General features: G+C 55.3%; 1 protein-coding gene across 2 annotated transcripts; it reads left to right on the forward strand.

Moving 5' to 3' along the window:
• The first annotated feature begins 214 nt into the window (after positions 1-214).
• Positions 215-22,205, forward strand: GTF3C2 (general transcription factor IIIC subunit 2). 2 transcript variants are annotated; one of them, XR_013538981.1, is made up of 19 exons: positions 215-433; positions 4,555-4,955; positions 5,548-5,926; positions 6,703-7,030; positions 7,236-7,330; positions 9,235-9,312; positions 9,576-9,677; positions 10,569-10,796; positions 11,179-11,290; positions 11,449-11,566; positions 17,367-17,401; positions 17,860-17,989; positions 18,107-18,251; positions 18,780-18,941; positions 19,420-19,507; positions 19,648-19,772; positions 20,658-20,804; positions 21,253-21,363; positions 21,581-21,609. XR_013538981.1 is itself a non-coding variant. In XM_072985398.2 (19 exons), exons 1-19 carry the CDS (start codon positions 228-230, stop codon positions 21,797-21,799), a joined length of 3,213 nt encoding a protein of 1,070 aa, XP_072841499.2. In that variant the 5' UTR covers positions 215-227; the 3' UTR covers positions 21,800-22,205. The 2 variants fall into 2 exon arrangements, 1 of the variants encoding a protein (XP_072841499.2); XM_072985398.2 differs by having other exon boundaries at positions 19,648-19,776; positions 21,581-22,205.
• The last annotated feature ends 605 nt before the right edge of the window (positions 22,206-22,810 follow it).

A 22,810-nucleotide genomic window follows, 5' to 3' on the forward strand; every position in this document is an offset into this window, starting at 1 on the left:
CGCCGCCGCCTCCTTCCCCGCCGGCGGCCTGGCTTCCTTCCGTCCCTCTCTTCTCGCCTGGGGCTCCTCGCGAGAAGAGCGACCGCCTGGAAGCCTCGCGGCGCCGCCTCGGGGCTGCCGCCGGCCTTGAGCCTCACCGCCCCCCCCCCTCCAGCCCCAACCGGGACACGCTTCCTCCTTCCCGAGCACCTTCGCCTCCAAACCGTCGCGTCTTCCGGCCTCCCAGCATGCCCCGCGGCGAGGCGACCTGGCCTCTCGCCTTCGAGGCCTCTGATTGGCCTGCTAGGCTGGGCCGCCCGGGCGGGGAGCCGGGTGCCGGAAGTGACGCCACGGCCGCTCGGTCATCATTCTGCGCCCGCAGTGGCGGCCATCTTGCCTGCTCTGGTTCGGGAGAGGGGCGGCGGCGGCAACGGCCGCGGCCACAAGGGAGGAGGTGAGGCGCGCGCGGGCGGCTCTCCAGGCGGCCGATGGCGGCGGGGGAGGGGAAAGGGGGCTTCTCGGGTCGGCTGTCCGGGATCCGACCCCGGGAACCGTCGCCGCGTCGGAGGAGGATCCGGTAGCCGTTGCCGCCCCCCCCCTCCGGATCCGGCGCTCGGATGGCCGCTGCGGCCGTGGCTGCTTCCCCCGAAGAGGCGCCCACGAAGAGCCTCGCGGCGCCCGACAGGCAGCGGAGGGGGAAAGGGCTCCGTGGTCCCCCCTCCCAACCCCCGGTCCAGCCTCCCCCACCCCACCCCCGCGACAAAAGCGGCTCCGACGGATGCCTCTCCCGCCCGCCCCCCCCGCGCACTCCCAGACTAAACTAGGAGAACGAGGACCGGGCTGGTCCCGGCTCATTTAATGCTGGCTTGATCTCCAGGCCCTGGTAAGCCTGCTGAAAACGGACAAACCCCCCCCCCCCGGGCCCAAAGATGATTGCTGACCCCCACCCCCAACCCACCCGCCGCGCGTGCCCAGCGAGGCGGTTGGGTCCCGCCAGCCTCGGGAAGGCCGAACCTCCTCCTCCTCCTCCTCCTCTTCCTGCTGGGCTGCTGCGTCTTTCTTGGACGCCCAAAGCCCAAGCCAAGGGATGCTTCCGCTGCTCCGGGTGGTCCTCCCTCCTCCGTTGTGGTCGCTAGGCTCTGCCAAGAGCGTTTTCGCTTTCCTCCAGGAACCCCGCTTATCCGGCCACCAAGGGTTTTCTCTCTCTGGGGAATCTCTTGAGTGAGCAACGGCAATTTAAAATCCCGTTTACCTGGATCCTTCTTGTCTTCCTGGGTTTGAAACTTTATTCTTCATCATTCACTCATTCTTGATAGGTTACCCCCTACTGCAGGAAGTCCAGAAGCAGGGATTTCTGCTTATTGTTTTCTCACCGTTCATATCTTCCACAGTTCCAAAAGATGGTGCTGTAAAGTTATATAATGCTCATTCCATCCTTCGCATGTTGTTTACTATAACTTTTAGGATTTCTATCTCCAAAAGCAAAACAGCACTTCACTTGCCAAAGTGTTTGTGAATGTAGTGGCCTCGCTCTGCCAGAACCAGCTTGATGTTCTTAAAAATAGGGGATTGTGATATGAAAATAAAAAGAAGCCAATCAAAAAATAATGATTTTTAAGAAAACATGGAGTGTATTCTTGGAATATGTGTTTCAGAGAGGGAAGATGTAGACACTGAGGGAAGGAACAATGAACTTTGGAGTGAAAGTGGATTGAATGAAACTTAATACTAGCCTTGAGGGTGAGGGTGGCCCTGATGTGATATGTAAATTGTATTTTTGTGTATGGTAGTAGGCTTATGTTGTGTAATTTAATAAATAAATTTTTAAAAATGTGGGATTGTTTTCTAAACAATGAAGCTGTAATGCCTAAGTTGATTTGTGATGTAATATCATTTAATATTAGATAGTCCAAGTCTTCCTGTTTTTTGTGGAACAGACCATAGCCTCTTACTGATCCTTATTTGCTTATTTCCATTACAATAGTTATTTATTAATTTCTGCCAGTCTTTCAAATATATTTCTCCAGTCTTTGTTCGGAGCATCCAAAATACAAAACTAAGTTTATGGATAATCTTCATTTTACATAATGTTATTCTATCAAATATATAAATGTGCCCTGGATAGAGGTCTTGGAACAGCATCTAGTGAGAAGGCCAATTTGAGAGTGACAATCCCTTCCACATTGAAAACAAATGCAGCCTGTCCCCTGTCCAGCCTTCTGGTTTTGCTGGTTTCGGGACAGCCTTGGTCTGCTGGACAAAGGTCTCTTCAAATTGAGAGAGGCTGTGATACACTGCCTCCAGGCTGAACGGTCAGATGTCAGGGTTTCCCATCTGTTGAAGTCCATTCCTAAGGCCTTCAGGTCCCGCTTGCAGATATCCTTGTATTGCAGCTGTGGTCTCCCTCTGGGGCGATTTCCTTGCACTCATTCTCCATACAGGAGATCTTTATGAATCTGACCATCATCCATTCTCACCACATGCTCAAGCCAGCGTAGATGTCACTGTTTCGGAGGAGGAAAGCAAGGCAGGGGAGGTGAGGGAGGAGAACTGGGGAGGTGGGGCACAAGGCAGGGCCGATGGAAGAGGTGTTTGTTCGGGTTTGAGGGGAGGGGCTCTTCACTGAGGGGGGTTTCTTGGGGGGAGAAGATATAAATGGAGGGTTGTTTGCACACACCCCAATATTAATTAAATTCAAAGTATATTGACATTGGTTCTTGTGGGGGTTTTTAGGCTCTTTGGCCGTGTTCTGAAGGTTGTTCTTCCTAATGTTTCGCCAGTCTCTGTTTATTTTTCTTATCAAATTTTATCTGGTAGAGGCAGATTTACAGCCCCCCATTATGTTTTGTAGGCATCCTTCAGTCTCGAGAGACTATGGTAACATGCTCTGAATAGAGGTTTTGGAACATCGTCTAGTGTGGCTGAGAAGGCCAATTTGAGAGTGACAATTCCTTCCACACTGAAGACAAATGCAATCTGTCCCATGCCCAGCTCCCTGGTTTTGCTGGTTTCAGGACTCCCTTTTTGTCTCGGCCTGCTGGACAAGAGTCTCTTCAAATTGGGAGATAATCTATTCTAGGGATAATCTAGGGGTAATAGGGATAATCCGTTCTACCAAGCCAAGACAATTTATCTGTTCGGTAATTTCTTTCTTCACTTTGTCCATATTTATTGATTGATTTGATTTGATTTATATCCTGCCCATCTGGTCTATAATTTAATTATATCTTGTATATTCTGTGTAATATAAATTCCTAAATATTTAATTACACTCTTTATTTTTCCTTTGAATTCTTTCTTCAGCTCCTTATTTTCTACTTCTGAATTATTTAATAAAATACATTCAGATTTCTTCCGGTTCACTTTCAAGCCAGTTATTTCTTCAAATAAATTTAAATGTGTTCTGATTTTCTGCAATGTGTCTTTTGGATTTTTATTTATCAATAATGCATCATCTGCAAACAGTTTTATTTTATTTCCTTCTCTGTTATCTACGCCTTTAATTAAACAATTGTTTCTAATTACTCAGGTGAGCTCTTCTATTATCAAAGTAAATAGAATTTGAGATAAGGGGAAACTTTGTCTCATTCCTTGGCCCAGTCATACCATTGTTTATTATTATTTTTACAGAGTTCTGTGAGTGTAGTTGTTGAATTATTTGTCCAAACTGAGTGCCAAATCCTATCTGTTCAATCAAGATTTTTTAACGCATCCCATTCAACTGAATCAAAGCCTTTGAAAATGTGTAGGGATACCGTTCCTACTTTACATTTAGATTTTTTTTGTCGATTGCATTAAACTGCAGTAAGCATCTTTCTCATTATCTGACATCCATCTACCTTGTAAGAATCCATTTAGATCTTTCTTGATATATTTCCCTATAAAATTGTTTAATTTTGCTACCATCGCAGTCACTTAACCTGTGTTATAGGCTGCATCTGGAACTAACTTTGGTGGCCATCATTTGTCATTCAGTTACAGTACTAAGAAGTAATAGGTTTGGGCTGGTAAAATGCCATTGTGCAGCCCTCTAGCCAGGCGTGAGTGGGTGGGTGGGTGGATGGATGTTGGCAGCAACATCTGGAGGGTCATATTTGCTTGTCCCCTCATTAAAATGCCACCAGAATCCTTCTTGACTCAATCTGTTTGCGCAGCACAACTCAATTTAGAGGAATGGTATAGAGAACTATGGGACGTGGCAATTAATGATAAACTGTCAGGTGATGTGGAAATAAGAAGAGGCCTATCAGAAAACAATGATTTTAAGAAAATATGGAGTGTATTCTTGGAATATGTATTTTGGACAGGGAAGGGGTGTACACAGAGGGAAGAAACAATGAAGTTTTGGACTGAATGAAATTTAAAGTATTACTAATGCTAGCCCTGAGTGATAGTGGCGCTGATGGAATACGTAATTGTATTTTATTGTGGTGGTAGGTTACGTTGTGTAATTTAATATATTAAAATAAATAATTTTAAAAAAGGAAGCAAGTGGAGATGGTGTCTTTTAAGTCAGAGAGCATAAGGAGGGCCAGCGGTCAGGGAGTTGCTTCTCATATCCCACTTGTTTTGCAGGGAGCGTCCTACACAACATGGAGGAGTCACCTGCCTGAGCAACTCTGTTGCCTCCATGGAACCTTGCCCCACAGCAAGCTGTGCCATGGGGATTGCCAAGGAGGCCACCGAGCCAGCAGAAGGAGGCGCCCGTCTCGCCCTTCCCTCAGAGACTCAGTTCAGGAACCTGCTCTGGAGCGGGCAGGACGAGGCAGCCCTGGATGGACCCGTTTTGGCAGGGATGGGCTTGGGCGAGACTGAGGCAGCCATGGGGTCACCTGTGGAAAGTGACCTGCAGGAGGAGTGGCCAGAACTTCAGAGCCCATCCAGACGGAAGAGAGCCCTGGAGGAGGGAAAAGAAGGGCTGTTCCCTGAGCAGCTGAGCAGGCAGGCAGAAGCGGCTGCCCCTCCAGAAGCCCTGGGTATGCCTTCAGCCAGACTGGTGAAGAGCAGGATCAGAAGGGAGGCTTTCCTTTCTCTTCTTCCCTCAAAGTGGGACAGGGTGGGACTCGGGGGGGTGGGAAAAGGGAAGTGCCAAGCCAGGCAGTGTTCCAGGAAGGGGGAAGGGTCTCGCCTGCCTCCTGCCAGAGAAGGTGCCCCACGAGGCCAGGAGAAAGAGTCTCCAGGGAGAAACCTGTCACGTGGAAGGAAATGTCCGAGCCTTTAGTTCAGGTTTGATGGCTACAGGAACCGGGGGGTGGTCGTGGTGGTTGGTGGTGTAGCCATGATGGCTGTCTTGCTGCGGGAAAGGGCTCTGCAGAGCTGTCCCTGCCGGGTCCTTGAGAGGATGAGTAACCAAGGGAGGACAGTGGCCGAGGAGCCTGCGGGGGCCTAGGATTAGTCCAGTGCCCCTGCGAGACTCTCCAGTGGGTACAGTCTGGCAGTTTCCCTTGCCTGGGCACCAGAGGCCAGGAGGCAGGACTGGGAAGCCTGGGCCTGCATAGTTCCTTCCACCTCCAGGTGCAGACGAGCAGCTCAGGTAACAGAGGCCTTCCTCCTTCCCTTCCTTCGCAGGAGAGCTGTTTGCATCTGCCGTTCCAGCTGCGGCTCATGCCCCACATCCGGCTGCCCCGTCCAGACGGAAGCGCTCCCGTGGGCGGAAGCCCCGGAAGAAAGCCGCTGGGTGCCGCGGCCCCGGTGGCCCCACGCAGTGCTGGGGCAGGAGTGAGGATCCTGGGCCTTCCGAGAACAGCTCCTCGCTGCTGCCCGGGCGGGTGCCGAAGAAGCGGGGTCGCAAGTCCAAGGCGGAGCTGCTCCTGCTGAAGTTGTCGCAGGAGTGCCAGGCAGCCGAGGCCCCGTGCCCGGAGAACTCGGCCCTGGCGCCCAGTGAGAAGGACATGCAGTGCCTTGAGACCACGCCGGGCGGGCGCCCCAAGAGGCGGGCAGCTAAAGTGTAAGCCACAAGAGGAAGGACCTGTGGGGAGTTCTCTTGGAAGGTCTTGGGGGGGAGTGGGGGTGGTGGGAAGAGCTTCCTGGGAGGTTCAGGGTAGAGAAAGTGGTCGCCTCCCGGCTCTTCTGTCTTCCATCAAGGCCACTTAAACAGACAAGGAAGGCGTTTCTTCCCGGCTACGACTCCTAAAACCTACTAGTCAGTGAGATGGGCAGATGCCTCCCCCCCCGGTCGATACAGGGCAATGTCCTGACTCTGCCGCCTGCTGTGGTGGCCACCGGAGGGGGAGGAGGACAGCTGCCCTTCCCCTTTGGGGGCTGTGTTCTCTTGAGGCCTGCCGTCCGCACAGGGTTTGGTTTGTTTTGAACAAATTGTCGCAAAAGCTGGCACCTGGTTAATTGGTGGGTCCTGTTCCGAAGTGCTGGCTGAGCCAACTCCTTCTACCACTTGTTTTTTCTACCAAGCTTTTCTTGGCTGTTCAGAAACAGAAAGGTCCCTGGGTAGATATCAAACCAGGAGGTAAAGAAAGGGGTGGGGAGGGCAGGCCAAAGTGAGAGGCTGCCCTAAGGTGGCAGACATGCCTGCAGGGGGCAAAGAAGCTTCTAGAACTGGTATGCTGGTTGTACCTAGCGGGCCTCTGGGTGCTGGCACATATTCAGGAGACATGGCTGAGCAGCAGCATCTCCCCGCTTTGCTCCTGAGCCATGCTCTGGCCTTTGGGGGTGGGGGTTCCTTGTTCTCACAATCCGCCTCCCCCAACCTCTTGTCCTCTGCCCCAGAGCCCTTCTGTACCTGCAGGAGTTGGCGGAGGAGCTGACGTCTGTGTGCCAGGCCCCGTCTAGCACCGAGCCCCCAGAAGGCCCGGTCACCCAGCCCAAGGAGCCTGGGAAGAAGCGGCGAGGGCGGAAGCCAAAGGATCAGAGATGGGAGGCTGAGGAGGATGCAGACTTCGTCCCCTCTGAAGAAGGACTCCTGCACGCAGAGGAGGAAGAGCAGGAGGCGGAGGAGGAGGAGGAGGAGGAAGAGGAGGAGGAGGAGGAAAGTGACCCGCCGCCTCCGAGTGAGGCCTCTGAGCCTGAGCTGGAGCCTGGCCTGCCTGGAGCAGCGGTAACCCAGCTCCACCACGTTGTCCCTGGGGGGGGGTGGGGGGGTGGGGGTGGGCTGGAAGGTGGGCCTGCCCTGGCCCCGGCCCTCGCTGGGCAGCAGGAGTCCCGCCCTCCTCCCGAACTGGGGCGGCAGCTTCTTCCAGGAAGCCTCTCGAGCGGAGCTTGGCGGGGGCCGCGTTCCTGACCCTCCCCCTTCTTTTCCACAGCGGCCCAGGGCCCAGTGCCGAGGCTTCGCCCCCAATGGCTTGCACAAGTCGGTCATGGCCCCCGTGTGGACGTCTCTGTCAGTTACTCACCGCCTGTGAGCAGAAGGGTTCTTTTCTTCCTCCCTCATCCTGGTTTTTATATTATTATTATTATTATTGTTGTTGTTGTTGTTGTTTTGTTGTTGTTGTTGTTGTGTTGTTGTTGTTGTTTTGTTGTTGTTGTTGTTGTTGTTATTGTTGTTATTATTATTATTATTATTATTATTATTATTATTATTATTATTATTATTATTATTATTATTATTATTATTATTAAGCTGCTGCTGCTGCTGCTTTCTCAGAGGAGGCTGTCCAGAAAGCAGCGAGGTTGAGATCTTGGGAGCTGGCTCTGTTGGGATCCGACAAGGCCCGCGTTGCAGTGGGGCCCTGCCTGCCTGCCTGCCTGCCTGCCTGCCTGTGGGCCAGCCTGCCTCCTGGGAGCTGAGAGCAGAGCCCCTTGGGAGTCAGGCAGGGGCTGTTCTGGGCCTGGGTTAAAGCTGGAGAATGCTGTGGCCCCCAGGGAATCGGGAGCCTCTGCTGGTTCTGCCAGGGAGGAGAGAAAAGATGCCTTTCGTTATTTCACCAGGCAGCTGGGCGCTCCTGTTTGTGGAAAAATAGCCGGAGAAGGCACAAAAATGGCAAAGGGCCTTGAATGCCTGTGAGTCACAAGTGCCCTTGTCGTTGGCTGCCCTGGGAAGGGCTGTTGGAGATGGTCGGCCACAATATCAGCGGGGGGGGGCAGTTGCTGACCCTGGCCTGCAAAGATTTCTGTTTTATTTAAAATATTTTCTACCCCACCTTTCTCCTTAAAAGAACCCATTTGTTTCATAGGTTTGTATACGTCCCAGTCAGTGCTGGGCACTGCTCTGGGGGGTTTATATCAAAGGAATACAAAACACAATAACGTAGCCCAAAGACAAAAAAACAAATCCTTGAAATAAAAGCAAATAGTCACATTAATTAAAAGAAAAACCCCAAAATCAATACATCTAAGCAAACCCAGACAATGGCAAGGCGGTGGCATGACTATAGCAACACGTGGAAGGGGATGCCTTTTTCTTCAGGCAGCCTAGTGCGGAAGCTCCTTGTAAAGGCTGTGGGGCTGGGGGTCCAGGCGCAGCCCCCCCCCCCCACCGCCCTTCCCCGGGCATGGGTGTCTCGTCACTGCCCTCCCCCGGCCTCTCTCTTGGTGTGGCCGCCCTTTCAGAAAGAGGAGAGGCAGCAGCTGGGGAGGAACCCACCCCACTGAGGTGAAGAGGGGAGCATGGGGGGGGGGTCAGTCGGGCTTGCGTGTCCTCTTTGCCAAAAGGGCTTTGTGGTGGCAGTCAGCATTGTCCCCCACCCCACCCGCTGGCATCTCTTCCAAGACCTACTGGTGCCCCATGGGGAATCCGGCTTTTTCTGAGAGCTTTCCTGGGGGAATGGGACTGCGGTGGCATCAGGGACTAGGGGAATCCCTCCAGGAGGGAGCTGAAATGGGGGTCGCGGAACTGCCCTCTGATTGGCCAGGTGTGACCAGGGAAGCCACTGAAGTGATGTTTGGCTTGTGGAATGGGGTGGGATGTCCAGGCAGCTGAATGCTGGGAGAGCAGAGGTGCCTGTGGCCGGCACACGGCTGTGCCTGGAAAGCCCATTTCTGAAGCAGACGGCCAATGGCAGGCCTCGTCCTGCCCTTGTCAGTGTGGTTGCCTGCAGGTGAAGAAGGGGGGGGTTGTTCCTGTGTGCTCCAGGTACACATCCCTCTTTCTGTTGTGCAGAAAGGCACGCTGCAACTGGAGCCGCTTAGCAAGGCGCACGTGAGGGCGAGGGCGTGTCTTTTGCCCTTGCTGGTGGTGCTCTTTTGCGGGATGCCTCACGTCAGGGCTCCGGCCCCTGGCGATTGGCTCCCTGCTCAGCTACCCTGTTGTCGAAGAGCCTCCTTGTGACAGGGTGGGTGTGCTTGTTTCCCCCTCCCCCACAGGCGAGAGCAGCTCCATTCCCCCTGGGAGTTTCCAGAGTGGGTCCCCTCTGCCCGGCGGTGGGTCTTCCTCTCCGAGAGGTGAGTGACCTTGGGGCAAGGGAGGTGTCGGGGGGAGGGTCCCTGAGCGGGGGGGGGGGGAGGGTGATAGCGAGAGGCCAAAGGTTTTGGGGGGGGCTGCACTGCGCCTTTCCCAACCACCCCTGGAATCCCTGCCAGGAGAGGCATGGCTGGCGTCCCCGGGCGGGCTGAGAGCAGCCCCCTTCCAGGGAGGGTCGTGTTCTCTGCTGGGCCAGGAGGCTTTGCCAGTGAGGGTCCTCTCTGTTCTCTTTCCTCTTCCAAAGTGAAGCTGCTGACTACCTTCCTGGTGAAACCAAGTCCCCCCTCTTCTCCATCCGGCGGGAAGGACTGCAGGAGGACAGGGGCATTCTCTATCGCATCAACAGGTAGGTGGGGACACGGGAGAGGAGGGCCTTCTTCCAGATGGTGGAACTCCCTCCCACAGGAAGCCAGGCTGACCTCATCTTGGCTGTCCTTCCGCAGGAGGGGCCAAGACCTTTCTCTTCAGGCAGGCTTTTCCTTAATGACGGGCTGTCTGAGAGGGGTTTTAAATGGACTGTTATGCTTGGTCTTAGTAACTTTTTAAAATACATTTGTACAATTCTTTTTAAATATTTGTATACTTCTTTAACTTTTAAATACTGTTTTGGAGATGTAAGCCCCCTTAGGTCATTTTGGGGAGAAAGGTGGCATAGAAATATTCGAAAGGAAGGAAGGAAGGAAGGAAGGAAGGAAGGAAGGAAGGAAGGAAGGAAGGAAGGGAGGGAGGGAGGGAGGGAGGGAGGGAGGGAGGGAGGGAGGGAGGGTAGGTGGGTATGTTGAGACTCCCACCTGAGGGGCTGGTGGCCTTTATGAGTTGCCGTGGAAGCAGGAAAGCTTTAAAAGGTGTCGTTTTGAAACGGGTGGGGAGAGTAAAAGGTCTTTGGAGCTCTTAGCCAGTAAGAGCAAGTGGGGTGGGATGTGGGTCGCCTGCCGGAGTGGGCCTCTCGGTGGCAGCGGGTGGGGCGTGCAGTGGAGGCAGAAGGCCCAGCTTGAGTCTTGTTTGGGCTGCTTTCCTCTGACCACAACCAGCCAGAAATGTGCTTCAGGCCGGCCCCGGCCCCGTCTGCCCAAAGGTCCTGCTTCCGGGGGTGGGTCTGGAGGGGCTTCTGAGCAGGAACCCTCCATTACGCTGTTGCCCTGATTGATGGCCCCCACCTTCTTTCTCCCTCCCTCCCTCCCTCCCTCCCTCCCTCCCTTTCTTTCTTTTTTCCTTTCTTGCTTTCCTGGCCTGACAGGTTTAATGCCTTGCAGCCCCACGAGGAGCGCCTAGACATGACCTTCTTTGTGGGGGGCCCCGTCTGGGCCCTGGAGTGGTGCCCAACCCCGGAAGGGTCGGGGGCCTCCCAGTGCATTGCCCTCTACTGCACCCCCGGCATGGACGACCGGCACTCCGTGTCAGGGACCCACTCGGGACCAGCTCTGCTCCAGCTGTGGGACGTTGGCCCCATCCAGCAGGACGAGGGGTGAGGGCGGCCCCCAGCGGAGGGAGAGCACCCGCCAGACCCCCTCCTGTTGAATCAGCTGCTTGCCGTGTGCTCGTCCGGCGGCTCGGGAGCCTCCGGCCTGGGCTCTTTCCCACGGGGGAGCTGCAGCTGAGCTGTGTGGCTCCTCTTCTGCCTTGCGGGTGGAGTCAAGCTGGCCCGTGCGCACGCCAGGGCAGGTGCTCCTTCTGCCCAGTGAGGTGGTGCAAGAGCGCTGGAAGGTGGAGCAAGAACTGGCGGGCAAGGCGTGGGCTCCCTATTTCGGCAAGGAAAACCAGCTCCCTGCCCGTGTCCTTTCTCCCTTGGGGCTGGGCATGGGGCCGAGGCCGCCCCCCGATGCCCTCCTTTTGCCGTCTTTCTGCAGGTCAGCCACCAAGCCCGGACTGGCCTACGGCATTGCCACCAACCACGGCTGCATCTGGGACATGAAGTTCTGCCCCAGCGGGGGCTGGGAACCCCCGGCCACAGGCCGCAAGGTCAGAGCTCGAAGCGGCCCCCAGGGACCTGTGGCTGGGCGGAGCCCTGTGGGCAGCTCACAGCCCCTGGCGCCATCAGAGGGGGAGGTAGCAGGATGTGGGTCCCGCCCCCCCCCCATGTGTCGCCACTGTGCATCTCCTTTTTGTTCCTCCTCTAGTCCCCTCAGATGAGCCGCCTGGGCCTGCTGGCTGTGGCTTTCTCTGACGGCCAGGTGCTGATCTACAGCCTCCCTCACGCAGAGGCCGTGCGTGCCCACTGGAGAGCCCAGGTAACAGGTAGGAAGAGCTGTTGAGGAATCCATGGAGAGGGCCCGGGCAGATAGGCCTGGCTGAGGCCCCCCATCCCATCCCCCCTCCCCCAGGGCAGCTTTGGGGCCAGAGCACGGTCGGCTCCGCTGACAGAGCATGACCACCTGCGGCGGCTCTCCTGGGCTTCAGGCGGGAGGAATCCTTCCCTGTCAGACCTGGACTGTTCAGGCAAGTGGCCTCCCTTCTCAGGGAGAACCAGGCTCAGGACGTCCCATCATCAGAGGAGACCAGATCTCATTCGGGGGCCAATGGAGCAAACAAGGAGATCCCTCAGATCCTGCTGCTCCTCTGGTTGGCTTGGCCCTCTCTGTGTAGGGAAGCGGAGAGGGAAGCAAGGCTCCCTCCCAGTGGGGAGCTGGCCTCCCTTGCAAGGAAGGGGGCACAGAAAGGGTTAAGCAGCCACCCTCGGCTGCTTGGAGGGGGGGGGCATCCGCACCTGCTGGCCATCCACCCGCTCTGGCTCTTCGGGAAAGAGTCCTGGAAAGAGTGCCTGGAGCTGCTGCCTTCCTGGTGCGCCCCGTGTTTCTTCTGCTCCCCTCGTGGCAGGCACCGTTCACCTTCACCTGACAGACGGGTGTGTGTGTGTGTGTGCGTGTGCTCCTTGACCGGTTCAACAACAAAAGGAGGCGCTCCCAACACTGGGAGAAAGGGAGGCACCCCCCGCCCCTCTGTCAGAGGAAGGTTCCCTTGGCCTCTTGGGCTGAGATGGATGGCCTCAGGGGGCCCCCTTCCAGTCCTGTGCTGGCGTCCTAAGTGCTGGCAACCGGAACCCATGTGACCTTGGGCGGAGGGGGGGTCGCGGTGAGCGCTGCCAGCACTGGAGTCAGTGAAGAGCCCATGGGACCGCCGTCAGCCAGGTTCCTGCATGGAGAGCAGAGGATCGGGCCCTTCCGACTCCTCCCCAGTTCTGTCCTGAGCGGGACACGGCCTGCCCTCCTCCCTCCCACAGAGCCTGGGGGCGGGGGGAGAGAGTGTTTCCCCCTTCCTCTCTCTCGGGGCTCCCAGCTCCTGCAGAGGCAGCCCCCGCCGCCTCCTCCTCTTTGTTTCCCCAAAGTCAGCCCCCCCCCAGCGGAGATCGAAGCCAGAGCCCCGCTGCCTCCTCCTCGCTGAGACTGCAGCGGTGAGGAAGCTCTGCCCTCCCCACCCCCACCCCCCCTACATCAGGCACCGTGTGGGATCAGGCAAGGTGTCCAATTCATTCTGTGTGCTCGGCCAGCCGTGTCAGCTAATGGTGCTTGTAATTGGATCTGTCTGAGAGTGATTGATGATGATGGTGGTGATGGGACAGGGAGGGAACACCGGCTGGACCTGTGATGGCATCGGTGAGCTCTTGGCCTCTCTGGTGGTGATAAAAAAGAAGACTCCCCCCCACCCCCACCCCTCCCCGTGTCAAGCATTCTTGGTACCCCCTGCTTGCGGCAGGAGGCGTCACCCCCCCCTCCGTGCGTGGGTTTCATCCATCCCACGCCGCGCCGCACCTGCCTGCCTGCCTGCCTGCCTCTGGCAATGGGTTGGGGCCTCTCTGCCCAAACGGGCCACTGGCTCTGCACCCTCCTGTCGTGTCAAGAGCTGCAGCCCATTGGGCCGGGTGGGTTCAGCTTCCTACAGTGATGGGGGCTGATGGAGGGCAGCTCCCAGCCCGAGCCCCTAAAGGCGTGCCCGCCTGCCTTGAGCGGCTCGCGGGAGCTTCTGTCCAGCCGTCTCTGAAGGGCTTGCGGTGTTGAGCTCAGGGCAGGCTGGAGGGCCCCTCAGCCCAGCATCCTCCTTCCCCATGCAAGGCAGTCATTTCTTTCTTTTTCTTACAGTATATAAATTTATTAAACAAACATCCGACCTAAACAACATAAACCTAGCACCACAATAAAATACAACTACGTAATACACCAGTACCACCATCACCCTCAGGGCTAGCATTAATAATATTTTTAAAAATCATTCAGTCCATTTTCTCTCCAAAACTTCAGTGTTTTTCCCCTCAGTGTATACCCCTTCCCTCTCCGAAATACAAATTCCAAGAATACACTCCATATATTCTTAAAATCATTATTTTTCAATTGGCCTCTTCTTATTTTCATATCACATGTCAGTTTATCATTAATTGCCATATCCCATAATTCTCCTTTAAATTGAGTTGGTTATCATTTTTCCAGTTCCTTGCAAAAATTAACCTTGCTGCCGTAACCATTGTTACTTTAAATCCTTATTTTCTTTCAACAATTTATCCTTCTTGACCATATTCAATAAAGCCATTGATGGGGACATTTGAATATTTAATCCAGTTATTTCCCTTATTTAAAAATTTGTTTCCATTCTTGCTTTCTTTCTTCACATAACCACCACATATGTATATACGTCCCCTTCTCTTTTTTGCACCTCCAGCACAGTAATGATACATTTTTCCTCTTTCCTTCTCTCTCCTAGTGTTTTACCCAATTGTTGAAAGTTTTCCTCTTTGTAAATTGGTTTTTATTATTGTTGTTCCCTTTGTTGTGAGCCGCCTAGAGTGGTCAATCGACTAGATAGGCGGGATATAAATAAAATAAATAAATAATAACAATAACAATAACAACAAAACAACAACAACAACAAAACAACAACAACAACAACAACAACAATAATAATAATAAAATATTATATCAGTTTTATCGGTATTAAATACCACCTCCATATTACCTTATAACAGACATGTTTTTCATAATTCTTTAGCATTTTATCCCATTCTTCTCCTATTACTTCTTTACCCAAATCATGTTGGCACTGTATTTTTAATCCTTGTGTATCCTGTTCGGCCTGAATTAATAATTTATATATTTGACTTGCAGTTCCCTTTCTTTCTGTCTTTTCCTCTAATTTCAATCTTTTTTCAATAATCTCTTCGAATTTTGCCATTTTTCTACTTTTCCCTTCCTTACTATTCCATTCCCTTCTCCACTTTTCTATTTGAATCATACTAAACCAAGAAATCCCCTCTCCCCCCAAAGTCTATTTTATATTTCCTTTACCTCTCATCTTCTCCATCAGTCTTTTATCCTATTTATCCCTTTATCTTTTAATGTATTCTTAAGAGTTTTTTAAAAGATTTTCTGGTTTCTGGAAACCAGATACTGTACTCTGGTTTCTCTTCAGATGATATAAATCTTTTGCCTTTTATAAAGGTGTCATTTTGGAAGGAGTGGCTATGCTCATCTACGCAGGACCCTGAGACACCAAGCAAAACAAGAGGCAAAAACTACCATACTCAGTGTGATGTAGTGGATAGAGTGACAGACTTGCGCTCTGGAGAGCAGGGTTCAAATCCCTGCTCAGCTATGGAAACTTATGTGGGGAGATCTGGCACTGGTAAAGCCACTCTTTAAATATCTCACCTTGAAAACTGTAATAAGTCAGTTTCTACTGGGCAGGATGTCACTCACACACACACACACCGTATTTTAATGTGACCTTTCATGGATCTTTTTGCTGTCCTTCCATAAGCAAAAGCAAAATGTGCTGCTTATATACCGCTCCATAGCGCTTCAAGCACTCTCTCTGGGTGTTTTACAAGTGAATGATGGAGGCGACACATTGCCCCCTCCCCACAAGCCAAGAGCTCATTTTACCGACCTCGGAAGGACAGAGGAGGCCGAGTCGACCTTGAGCCGGCTGCCTGGGGTTGAACCTCCAGGTCGTGAGAGCCCAGTTTGGGCTGCAGGTCGGCCCTCGAGCCGGGAGGAAGACCTTCCGCTTCAGGCAAGCTTTTCCTTAGTGACTGGCTGGAAGCGGTTTTAGAACGGGACAGTTTATACTTTTATTGCCTTTAACTCTGTTCTAGTAATGCTTTTTTACATGACATTTTTAATGTTTATTTAAATCTGTTCTAGTAGTTGAATAACTTTTTTTTTAGTTTTTAATATTGTAAACATCATTTTGAGTCCTTTTTTAGGAGAAAGGTGCGGTCAGAATATTTTTAAATAAATAAATAAATAAATGCCGGTCAAAATGAATATGATGGATAAAACTGTGTCATCATTATGTTGGAGTTGTAAAAAAGAGAAAGGGACGTATTTACATATGTGGTGGCTATGTGAAAAAAGAAAGAAAGAATGGAAAGTAATATTTAAGGAAATAACTGAAATAATGGGATTGAATATTCAATGTCCCCAATAACAGCCTTATTGAATTTGAGTAAAGATCAATTGGTGAATGAAAATAAGGATTTAATAATAATAATGATTACGGCTGCAAGGATAATTATGGCAAGGAATTGGAGAAATGAAAATCAATTTAACCTTGAGGAATGGTATAGAGAATTGTGGGATATGGCTATTAATGATAAACTGACATGCGATATGAAAATAAGCAGGGGCCAAATGAAAAATAATGACTTAAAAAAAATATGGAACGTATTTTTAGAACATGTATTTCGGAGAGGGAGGGGGTATACACCGAGTGAAGAAACATTGAAATTTTGGAATGAAAATGGATGGAAAGAAGTGTAATGCTAGTCCTGAGGGTGATGGGTGCACTGTTTTGTTTTGTAATTTATAGTCTCGTAATTTATAGGGTTTTTTTGTAGTAGTAGGTATTTTGTATTTTTCGGTTTTTTTTTTTTGTATTTTTTGTACTTTTTAATTAAAATAAAATTTAAAAAAATTATAAATAAATAAATAAATAAAGCAAGCAAGCAAGCAAGCAAGCAAGCAAGCAAGCACGTAAGCAAGAACTTGAGGACCAGATTATTATCCGCCTTGTGCATTTCTGGTTTAACAGATTAACTCTCTAGGTGTGACTCATCAAATGGTTTGTCTCCGTGTGTGTGTTCCTGATCTTGATGGTGTATCCAGAAAGCACTCTTCTTCTTATTTTGCCCTTGAGGTTTGGGGTGTGAGGCTTCTGTTTGGAAAAAAAAAACAAGACAAAAACAGGCACTCTTTTCCTCCTTTTTTCTGTTCTGGGATCCTTCCCTTCTGTGTCTTTGTGAAGGATAGGGCTGTTTAGCGTTGGCTGCCTGTGTTGACGAGAGTCATGTTGGCAACCCTTTGGGTTTTCCTTCTCACAGCCTTAGGTCTCTGTTGTGTGTGTTTCTTCTCTCACCTTTTTGCAAAGGTAAACATGCTCAAAGGTAAACAATCTGACTGAGTAGCTCTGTGAATTGAGTGCCTGGCTTTGGAGCCAGAGGTTGGGGGTTCGATTCCCTGTGTTGCTCCCTGTGAGTAAAGGCAGCCTGCGTGGCTGCGGGTCAGCTGTAAGGTGGTGTCAGGGCACCTCCAGAAAAAAAGGAAACGGCAACCCATTTCTGGCTATTGTCTCCCAAGGAAACCCTGGGAAAAGGGTTGACTTGAAGGCACACGATGATGATGATGATGATGATGATGATGATGATGATGATGATGATGATGATGATCAACCTGCTCACATGTGGAACCTTCCCTCTTGGCCAGTGGTTCCACGGTGGATCCCTTTGGTTTCTCTTCTCTGCCTCCTGTTGGGCAGAGGGTGACATCTTTTGCTCTCCCTTTTTGCCACCCCCCGCCCTTGTCTCCTCCTCCCCTCTCTTGCGGGGCCAGGCCCTGTCTGGGAGGGGAAGGGTAGCCACGGAGTCACAATGGGTGGGTGGGTGAGTCCGTGGAGGGTCTTGAAATCCTTTGGAAGAGGAGGCTGAGGCTCTTGGGTGGGGCTCTCCAGCCTGACAAAGTGGGTGGGAAGGTGGGCAAGCGGGCAGGCAGGCGGTATCTCCTGGTCCTGCCCAGGCTGCTCGATCCCCAGCTACATCTCCTTTCTCTTCTAGGTGTGGGGACAGCGCCGCGACATGCCATCTGCAAGGTAGGCCCCTGCAGCACCCATTTCTGCAAGGCTGGAGGGGGAGTGTTTTGAGATGCAGATGCTGCCCTGCTTGGCCTCTCAGGCCAGCTGTTCCCCAAGGAGGGGCCTGGCAGTGGCGTCCTGCGCCGGCACCCTCTTTTCCTGACCAAAGGCACCTCCTCCAGCAGACCCTTGAGGGGGAGGGAGGGAGGGAGTGCAGCCTGCTTCCTTTGAGCCGGCACCCCCTCGGAGAAGGCCAGCTGGGAGCCGATGGAGGCCTGCCCTGGCTTTTGATGCCTGCAGCCTTTCTTTGTTCCTGGTGTTTGCAGGGAGGGAGGTGGCTGGACAGCCGGCTGCCCCACAGCCTGCCAGGTGTGAGGGGCCTTTCCCATGGCTCCATCCTGGAGCCGCCAGGCCGTGGGGTGCGGGGCCACCTTCTGGCTGTGGCTGCTGCAGCCTCTTCTCCTTCTCCCCGGCAGGTCCAGCACGTGGCGTCCCTCCAGGTGGGCTCCATCCAGGCCGGGAATGCTGTAGAGTGCGGGCAGTGCTTCAGTGTGGCCTGGATGCCCTCTAAACCCCACCAGCACCTCGCGGCTGGGTTCTATGACGGTAAGCAGGGGAGGACGCCTGGGGTGTGTCCTTCTCGGGGGGGGGGCAGGAGAGGGGGAGACTTTTTCTGTGGCTTCCCCTGCTTGTCTTGCCCATTTGTGCCTGCCCTCTTTGTAGGCACCGTGGCCCTCTGGAACCTGAGCACAAAGTCCCTGCTGCAGAGAGTGCGTCAGCCAGACGGCGCCCTGAAGCTCTACCCCTTCCGCTGCTTCCTGGCCCACGACCAGGCCGTGCGCAACATCCAGTGGTGCAAAGCAAACAGGTGGGGAGGAGGAGGGAGCCAGGGCGCCCTGCAGCTGGCTGGAGAAGGCTCTCCCCATCCCTGCCCCCACCCCTGGGGTGCCTCTGCGGACCCCTTCTGCTTTGGGGGGGAGAGATGGGCACAGGCAGCAACCCGTGGGCAGGGCAGAGCAGACCAAGGGCTGCCCAGCCCATCATTGCCTGGTGGCTCTCCGGGCCTGCTCCAAAAGAGCCTTGCGTGGGGACACCAGCCAGAGCGTGGGCACTGGGGGGGGGCATGAGGGCTTCCTGTGAGCTTGTGACACTGTCCGGGGGAGGGCCAGGCAGAGGGTCCCTCCCAATCCCAGTGGGGCCTCCTGGCAGCGGCGGCGGTGGCGGTTCACCAAGGATCCAGGCGGGGGGTGGCCCTCACTCCCTCCCACCCAGGGACTCCTGGGAGAGAATGGCCAGATCCTGCTGGGGCCTGGATCCTGCCAGCAAACCACAGCACTTGCCTGCCTCTCCCTCTTTCTCCTCCCCCTCCCCTCCCCTCCCCTCCCCTCCCCTCCAGCAATTTCATGGTGACGGCAGGGAATGACCGCAAGGTCAAGTTCTGGGACCTTCGCCGGCTGCACGAGCCCCTCAACAGCATCAAGCGCTTCCTGAGCACCGAGACGGCCTGGCTGCTGCCCTACAGCGGGGTCACTGTGGCCCAGGACAACTGCTACGCCTCGTGAGTCTGTCGGGGGGGGGTGCGGGGGTGGCAGGCCCTGGCTGCAGAGGCGCTGGGCCCCTTGTGGCCGAGCCACTGGCCACCGACTCTGGGGTCACCCCTCAGCTCGCCTCCCCCCCCCCCCACGAGAGACAGGGCTGGGCTCCTTCTCCGGAGGGGAGGGTGGTCTTTCCCACGAGGCCCCTGAGCCCTCAGTGGCCACGGCAGCCACCCAGGGCCAGCCTTTGCCCTTTCGGGCGGCGGGGAGGGGGGCAGAGCCAGGGGCCCGAGCGTTTTCCATGCCAGAATCCGCTCCTTCAGGCAGGGCCTCCCATGGAGCAGGCTTGCCCCCCTGGGTCCACCCCATCGGTTCCTGGGTTCACCTGTCAACCACCAAATGAACCCACCACCGCAGTGGGACTGCTCCCCTCCCCTCAAAACATGGACGGCTTTGCTCGGCGGCGGGCCAGGTGGGCCTCAGCCTCCCCTTGTGTTGCAGGTACGGCCTATGTGGAATCCACTACCTGGACGCCGGGTACCTGGGCTTCCGAGCCTATTTTGTGGCTCCTCGCAAGGGCACGGTGTGGGTAGGTTGAGCTTTCTCCCTCCCCTCCCCTCCCCTCCCCTCCTCACCCCCCTGGCCTAGCCAGGGGCCCCTCCTGGCGGGCAGGGGACGGGCCTTGGTGCCGGAAGGGTCTCAAGAAAGAGGGCGCTCTTCCTCCTGCAGAGCATCTCCGGATCCGACTGGCTGAACACCGTAGGCGCTGGCGACGTCACAGGGGAGCTGGTGGCTGCCGTGATGCCCGACCTCTCTGTCAACCCCCACAACATCAAGCGGCCCTCGGAGCGCCGGTTTGTAGGTGTCACCGTGGCTGGGGGGGGAGGGTGGAGGGGGAAGCCTGTCGCTTTGCCTCTGGTGACGCAGGTTCCAGAGTGAGAGAGCAGACCCTTTCAGTGGCCCTGTCTGTGCAGGGCCGGCCTCCTGCCACCTTCCTTGCCTCTTTGGTGGGCAGGGCAGCAACCCCGTCATCCCACGCTCAGAGGCAGAGAGGTGGCTGGAGATGTCTGCGCCGGGTCCTGCCTGGGATGCAGGTGGGGGGAGGAGAGCAGCCATCACCTCGGCTGGAGCCCAAGACGCGAGGGTGCCGACGATGCCGGCGGTATCTAGGCCAGCAGCAGGTTCCTCAGGAACTCTTGAGAAGGAGGGGAAAGGGCCAAGGGGCCCCCAGGGGTGAGGCCACAGAGCTGTGAGCACTCGCCACAACCGGGGGCAGGCCTGACTGCAGGACAGGCAACCATCAGCTCCAGTTACAGGAAGCCAGATTTCGGCTGAATATCAGGACAAACTTCCTAACTGTTAGAGCAGCACAACGATGGAACCAGTGACCTCAAGGGGAGGTGGCGAGCCCTCCAGTACTGGAGGCTTTCAAGAAAAACTTAGATCATCCCCTGGCAGATCTGCTTTGAGCAGGGGGTTGGACTGGATGGCCTTATAGGCCCCTCCCAGCATCTCTTCTCTATGGTTGTCTGAAGCCCTCCAGGCTGGCATGCCGTGGGGCAGTGAGCCTGCTGGCCTGAGCGGCTCCCAGAGGTCCAGAGGTGTGTGTGTGTGTGTGTGTGTCGCCCCCCCCCCCCGGATTCCCTAAGACCCTTTGTGGAGCAGGGGAGCGGCAGGGGTGTCCCCAGGGCTGGGACAGGGAGGGGTCCACCTCTGAGCGTCCACTGCTGTGCCCACAGCCCGTCTACAAGGCCAGCCTGCTTCCCTGCAGCCTGCTCAGCAAAGAGGCTGCCTCAGCAAGATCCCCAGAGAGGACCCCCGTGGAGGGCAGGACCTATAGCGAGTCCGTGGCCCAGAACTACATCCTTTTCCAGGATCCAGATCTGGTGAGCAAGGAGGCTGGAAGCCCAAGGGCAGCTGGAGTCGGGGTGGTGGGGGGGGGGGAGAAACAGGCTGCACTTGCAACCCTCTTGAGCCTGCGGGAGGCCACGTGGGGCCAAAAAGCAGTGGGGATTCAGGGGCCCCACTTGTACCAGCAGATGGATCTGTCTCTGCGGCTGGGGGGAAGCTGTGGGGGAGAGGTGGGAGAACCGTCTTTCCCTGCACCCCTGCCCTGGCCCTGTTTTCCACCACTTCCTTCTCCCTCCCTCCCTCCCTCCCCCGTTGGTGGCCTGCTTCTGGCTGATAAAGCCCCTTCCCAAGCCCATTTGTTCTCAGCTGCCAACGGGAGGCCCAGGGCCTTCTCCCCAGGGAATGGCGCCCCCCCTCCCGCCTGGCTCCCTGCGCTGGTCCAGCCAGCTGTTCACACCCCTCTCCCGCCTCGCCCACATCTAGAGGAGCTTCAAGAACGTCTTCCGGCAGAAGCCACGCGGCCCCCATCACCCCTTGCCCGAAGCGAAGGAGGGCGGTGGCCTGGGACGGCTGCAGCTGGAAGCCATACACAAGGTGAGCGGTGGTTGGGGGGAAGAGAGATGGGCGGGGTGGGGGGGAGAGTCCCCCCTCCCTTCTTCTCTCATCTTGGCAGCCATGGGCCACTCTCAGTCGCTGGAGAGGCAGAGGGGGAAGGAGGGGGCTGGCTTGCCAGGGGGGTGGCAGTGGGTTCACGGGGGGGGGCTCGCCCATTCCCACCTCATTGGGCTCCCCTTCCGTCTCTTCCCGGCAGGTCCGTTTCAGCCCCAACCTGGACTGCCACAGTTGGCTGGTCTCCGGGGGCCAGTCCGGGCTGGTGCGGCTGCACTGCCTCCGGGCGCTGGCCTCCCCGCTCAGCCACAAGCTGCTGCGCGAGTGCCAGGCCCAGTTCAGCGCCATGTTCGACCGAGGGGAGGGCGACGACACCTGCCCAGAGAGTCCTCCTCCTGAGGTGCTGGAGGCGGTCAGCTGAGCGGTCCCTGGACGGCAGCAGCTCCTCGGCCTGACCAGTCTTGAGGCGGGGCGGGGGGGCGCCTCTGTGGAGACAGCCCCCCCATGCAGGACAGCGGCAGTGGGGGGCTCCTGGTTGGCCAGCTTGAGAACATCTGGAGAGGAATGTCGAGCGGCGCCTCTCCCTGCCAGCTGCTGGACCAAGAAGCCTTCCTCCTCCTCGGCGGGAGTGGGACCGGGACTTTGGAGGAGGGAAGGAACCTTCGCATTGACCCCTGGCCCAGGAGGGGACTGTGGATCGGGGCCAGCGGCAGGGTTGCCTGCAGTGAGACCCTCGCCCTCCTTCCTTCCCTTCCATGTGAGGGCCACAGCCTTGCTCACATTGAGCTGTTTTCTTCCCTGTGGTTAAAAGTATGTGTTGGTTTCTACTCGTGTGGTTGCTGCTTGTTCAGTGGGTCGGCCGGCCCGGCTGCGGAGCCCGGAGCTGGAACTTCAAATCTCTGCCGCATCTCCAAGTCAGTCTCCGCTCGAGCGGCTCGGACGGGGGCTGCCGAAGGCTTGGCTTTAGGGTTTTCCCAGAAGAGGGTCCCTTTTGCCTGGGATTGATGGGAGGCCCGTCGTTAAGCATCGTGGGGTTTTTGTCCAGGAGCTTTGCCCACCTCGGGGGTGGGGTGGGGTTGAGCAGCGACTCGCCAGTCCTCCTCTCCCGGCCATGGGGCCCAGGTGCTTCTCCTGCGCCTTGCAAACGCCCTCCCTGCCAGGTGGGGTCCTCTTCAGGGGGAAGAGATTAAGGGCTCTGGGTGAAGCTGCCACCAGGGTTGGTGCGCTCCCGTTCACTTTCTGGCTGGAGCGGGTTGGGTGGGCAGAAGCCGGGTGGCCCTCTCTCTGCAGGGCGGCCTCCCACTTCCTGCCGTCAGCGCAGCCGGTCTCCACCTGAACCTTTCCGGGTGCTAGTTCTTCTTTTCCTTTTTTGTGCTGGAAAGCTGCCTGCCTGCCTGCCTGCCTGCTGCTCCGGCTGCTCAAGAGCACCCAG

This window comes from Pogona vitticeps, chromosome 1, assembly GCF_051106095.1.
Source record: "Pogona vitticeps strain Pit_001003342236 chromosome 1, PviZW2.1, whole genome shotgun sequence".
Classification (NCBI taxonomy): domain Eukaryota; kingdom Metazoa; phylum Chordata; class Lepidosauria; order Squamata; family Agamidae; genus Pogona; species Pogona vitticeps.

Excerpts from the sequence above, each read along its gene's own strand:
- GTF3C2 (XM_072985398.2), top strand. The coding sequence starts at position 228 with ATGCCCCGCGGCGAGGCGACCTGGCCTCTCGCCTTCGAGGCCTCTGAT. Across the intron at positions 18,252-18,779 it reads CAGTGGTGCAAAGCAAACAG|CAATTTCATGGTGACGGCAG; the intron begins GTGGGGAGGAGG and ends CCTCCCCTCCAG. Across the intron at positions 18,942-19,419 it reads CAGGACAACTGCTACGCCTC|GTACGGCCTATGTGGAATCC; the intron begins GTGAGTCTGTCG and ends CTTGTGTTGCAG.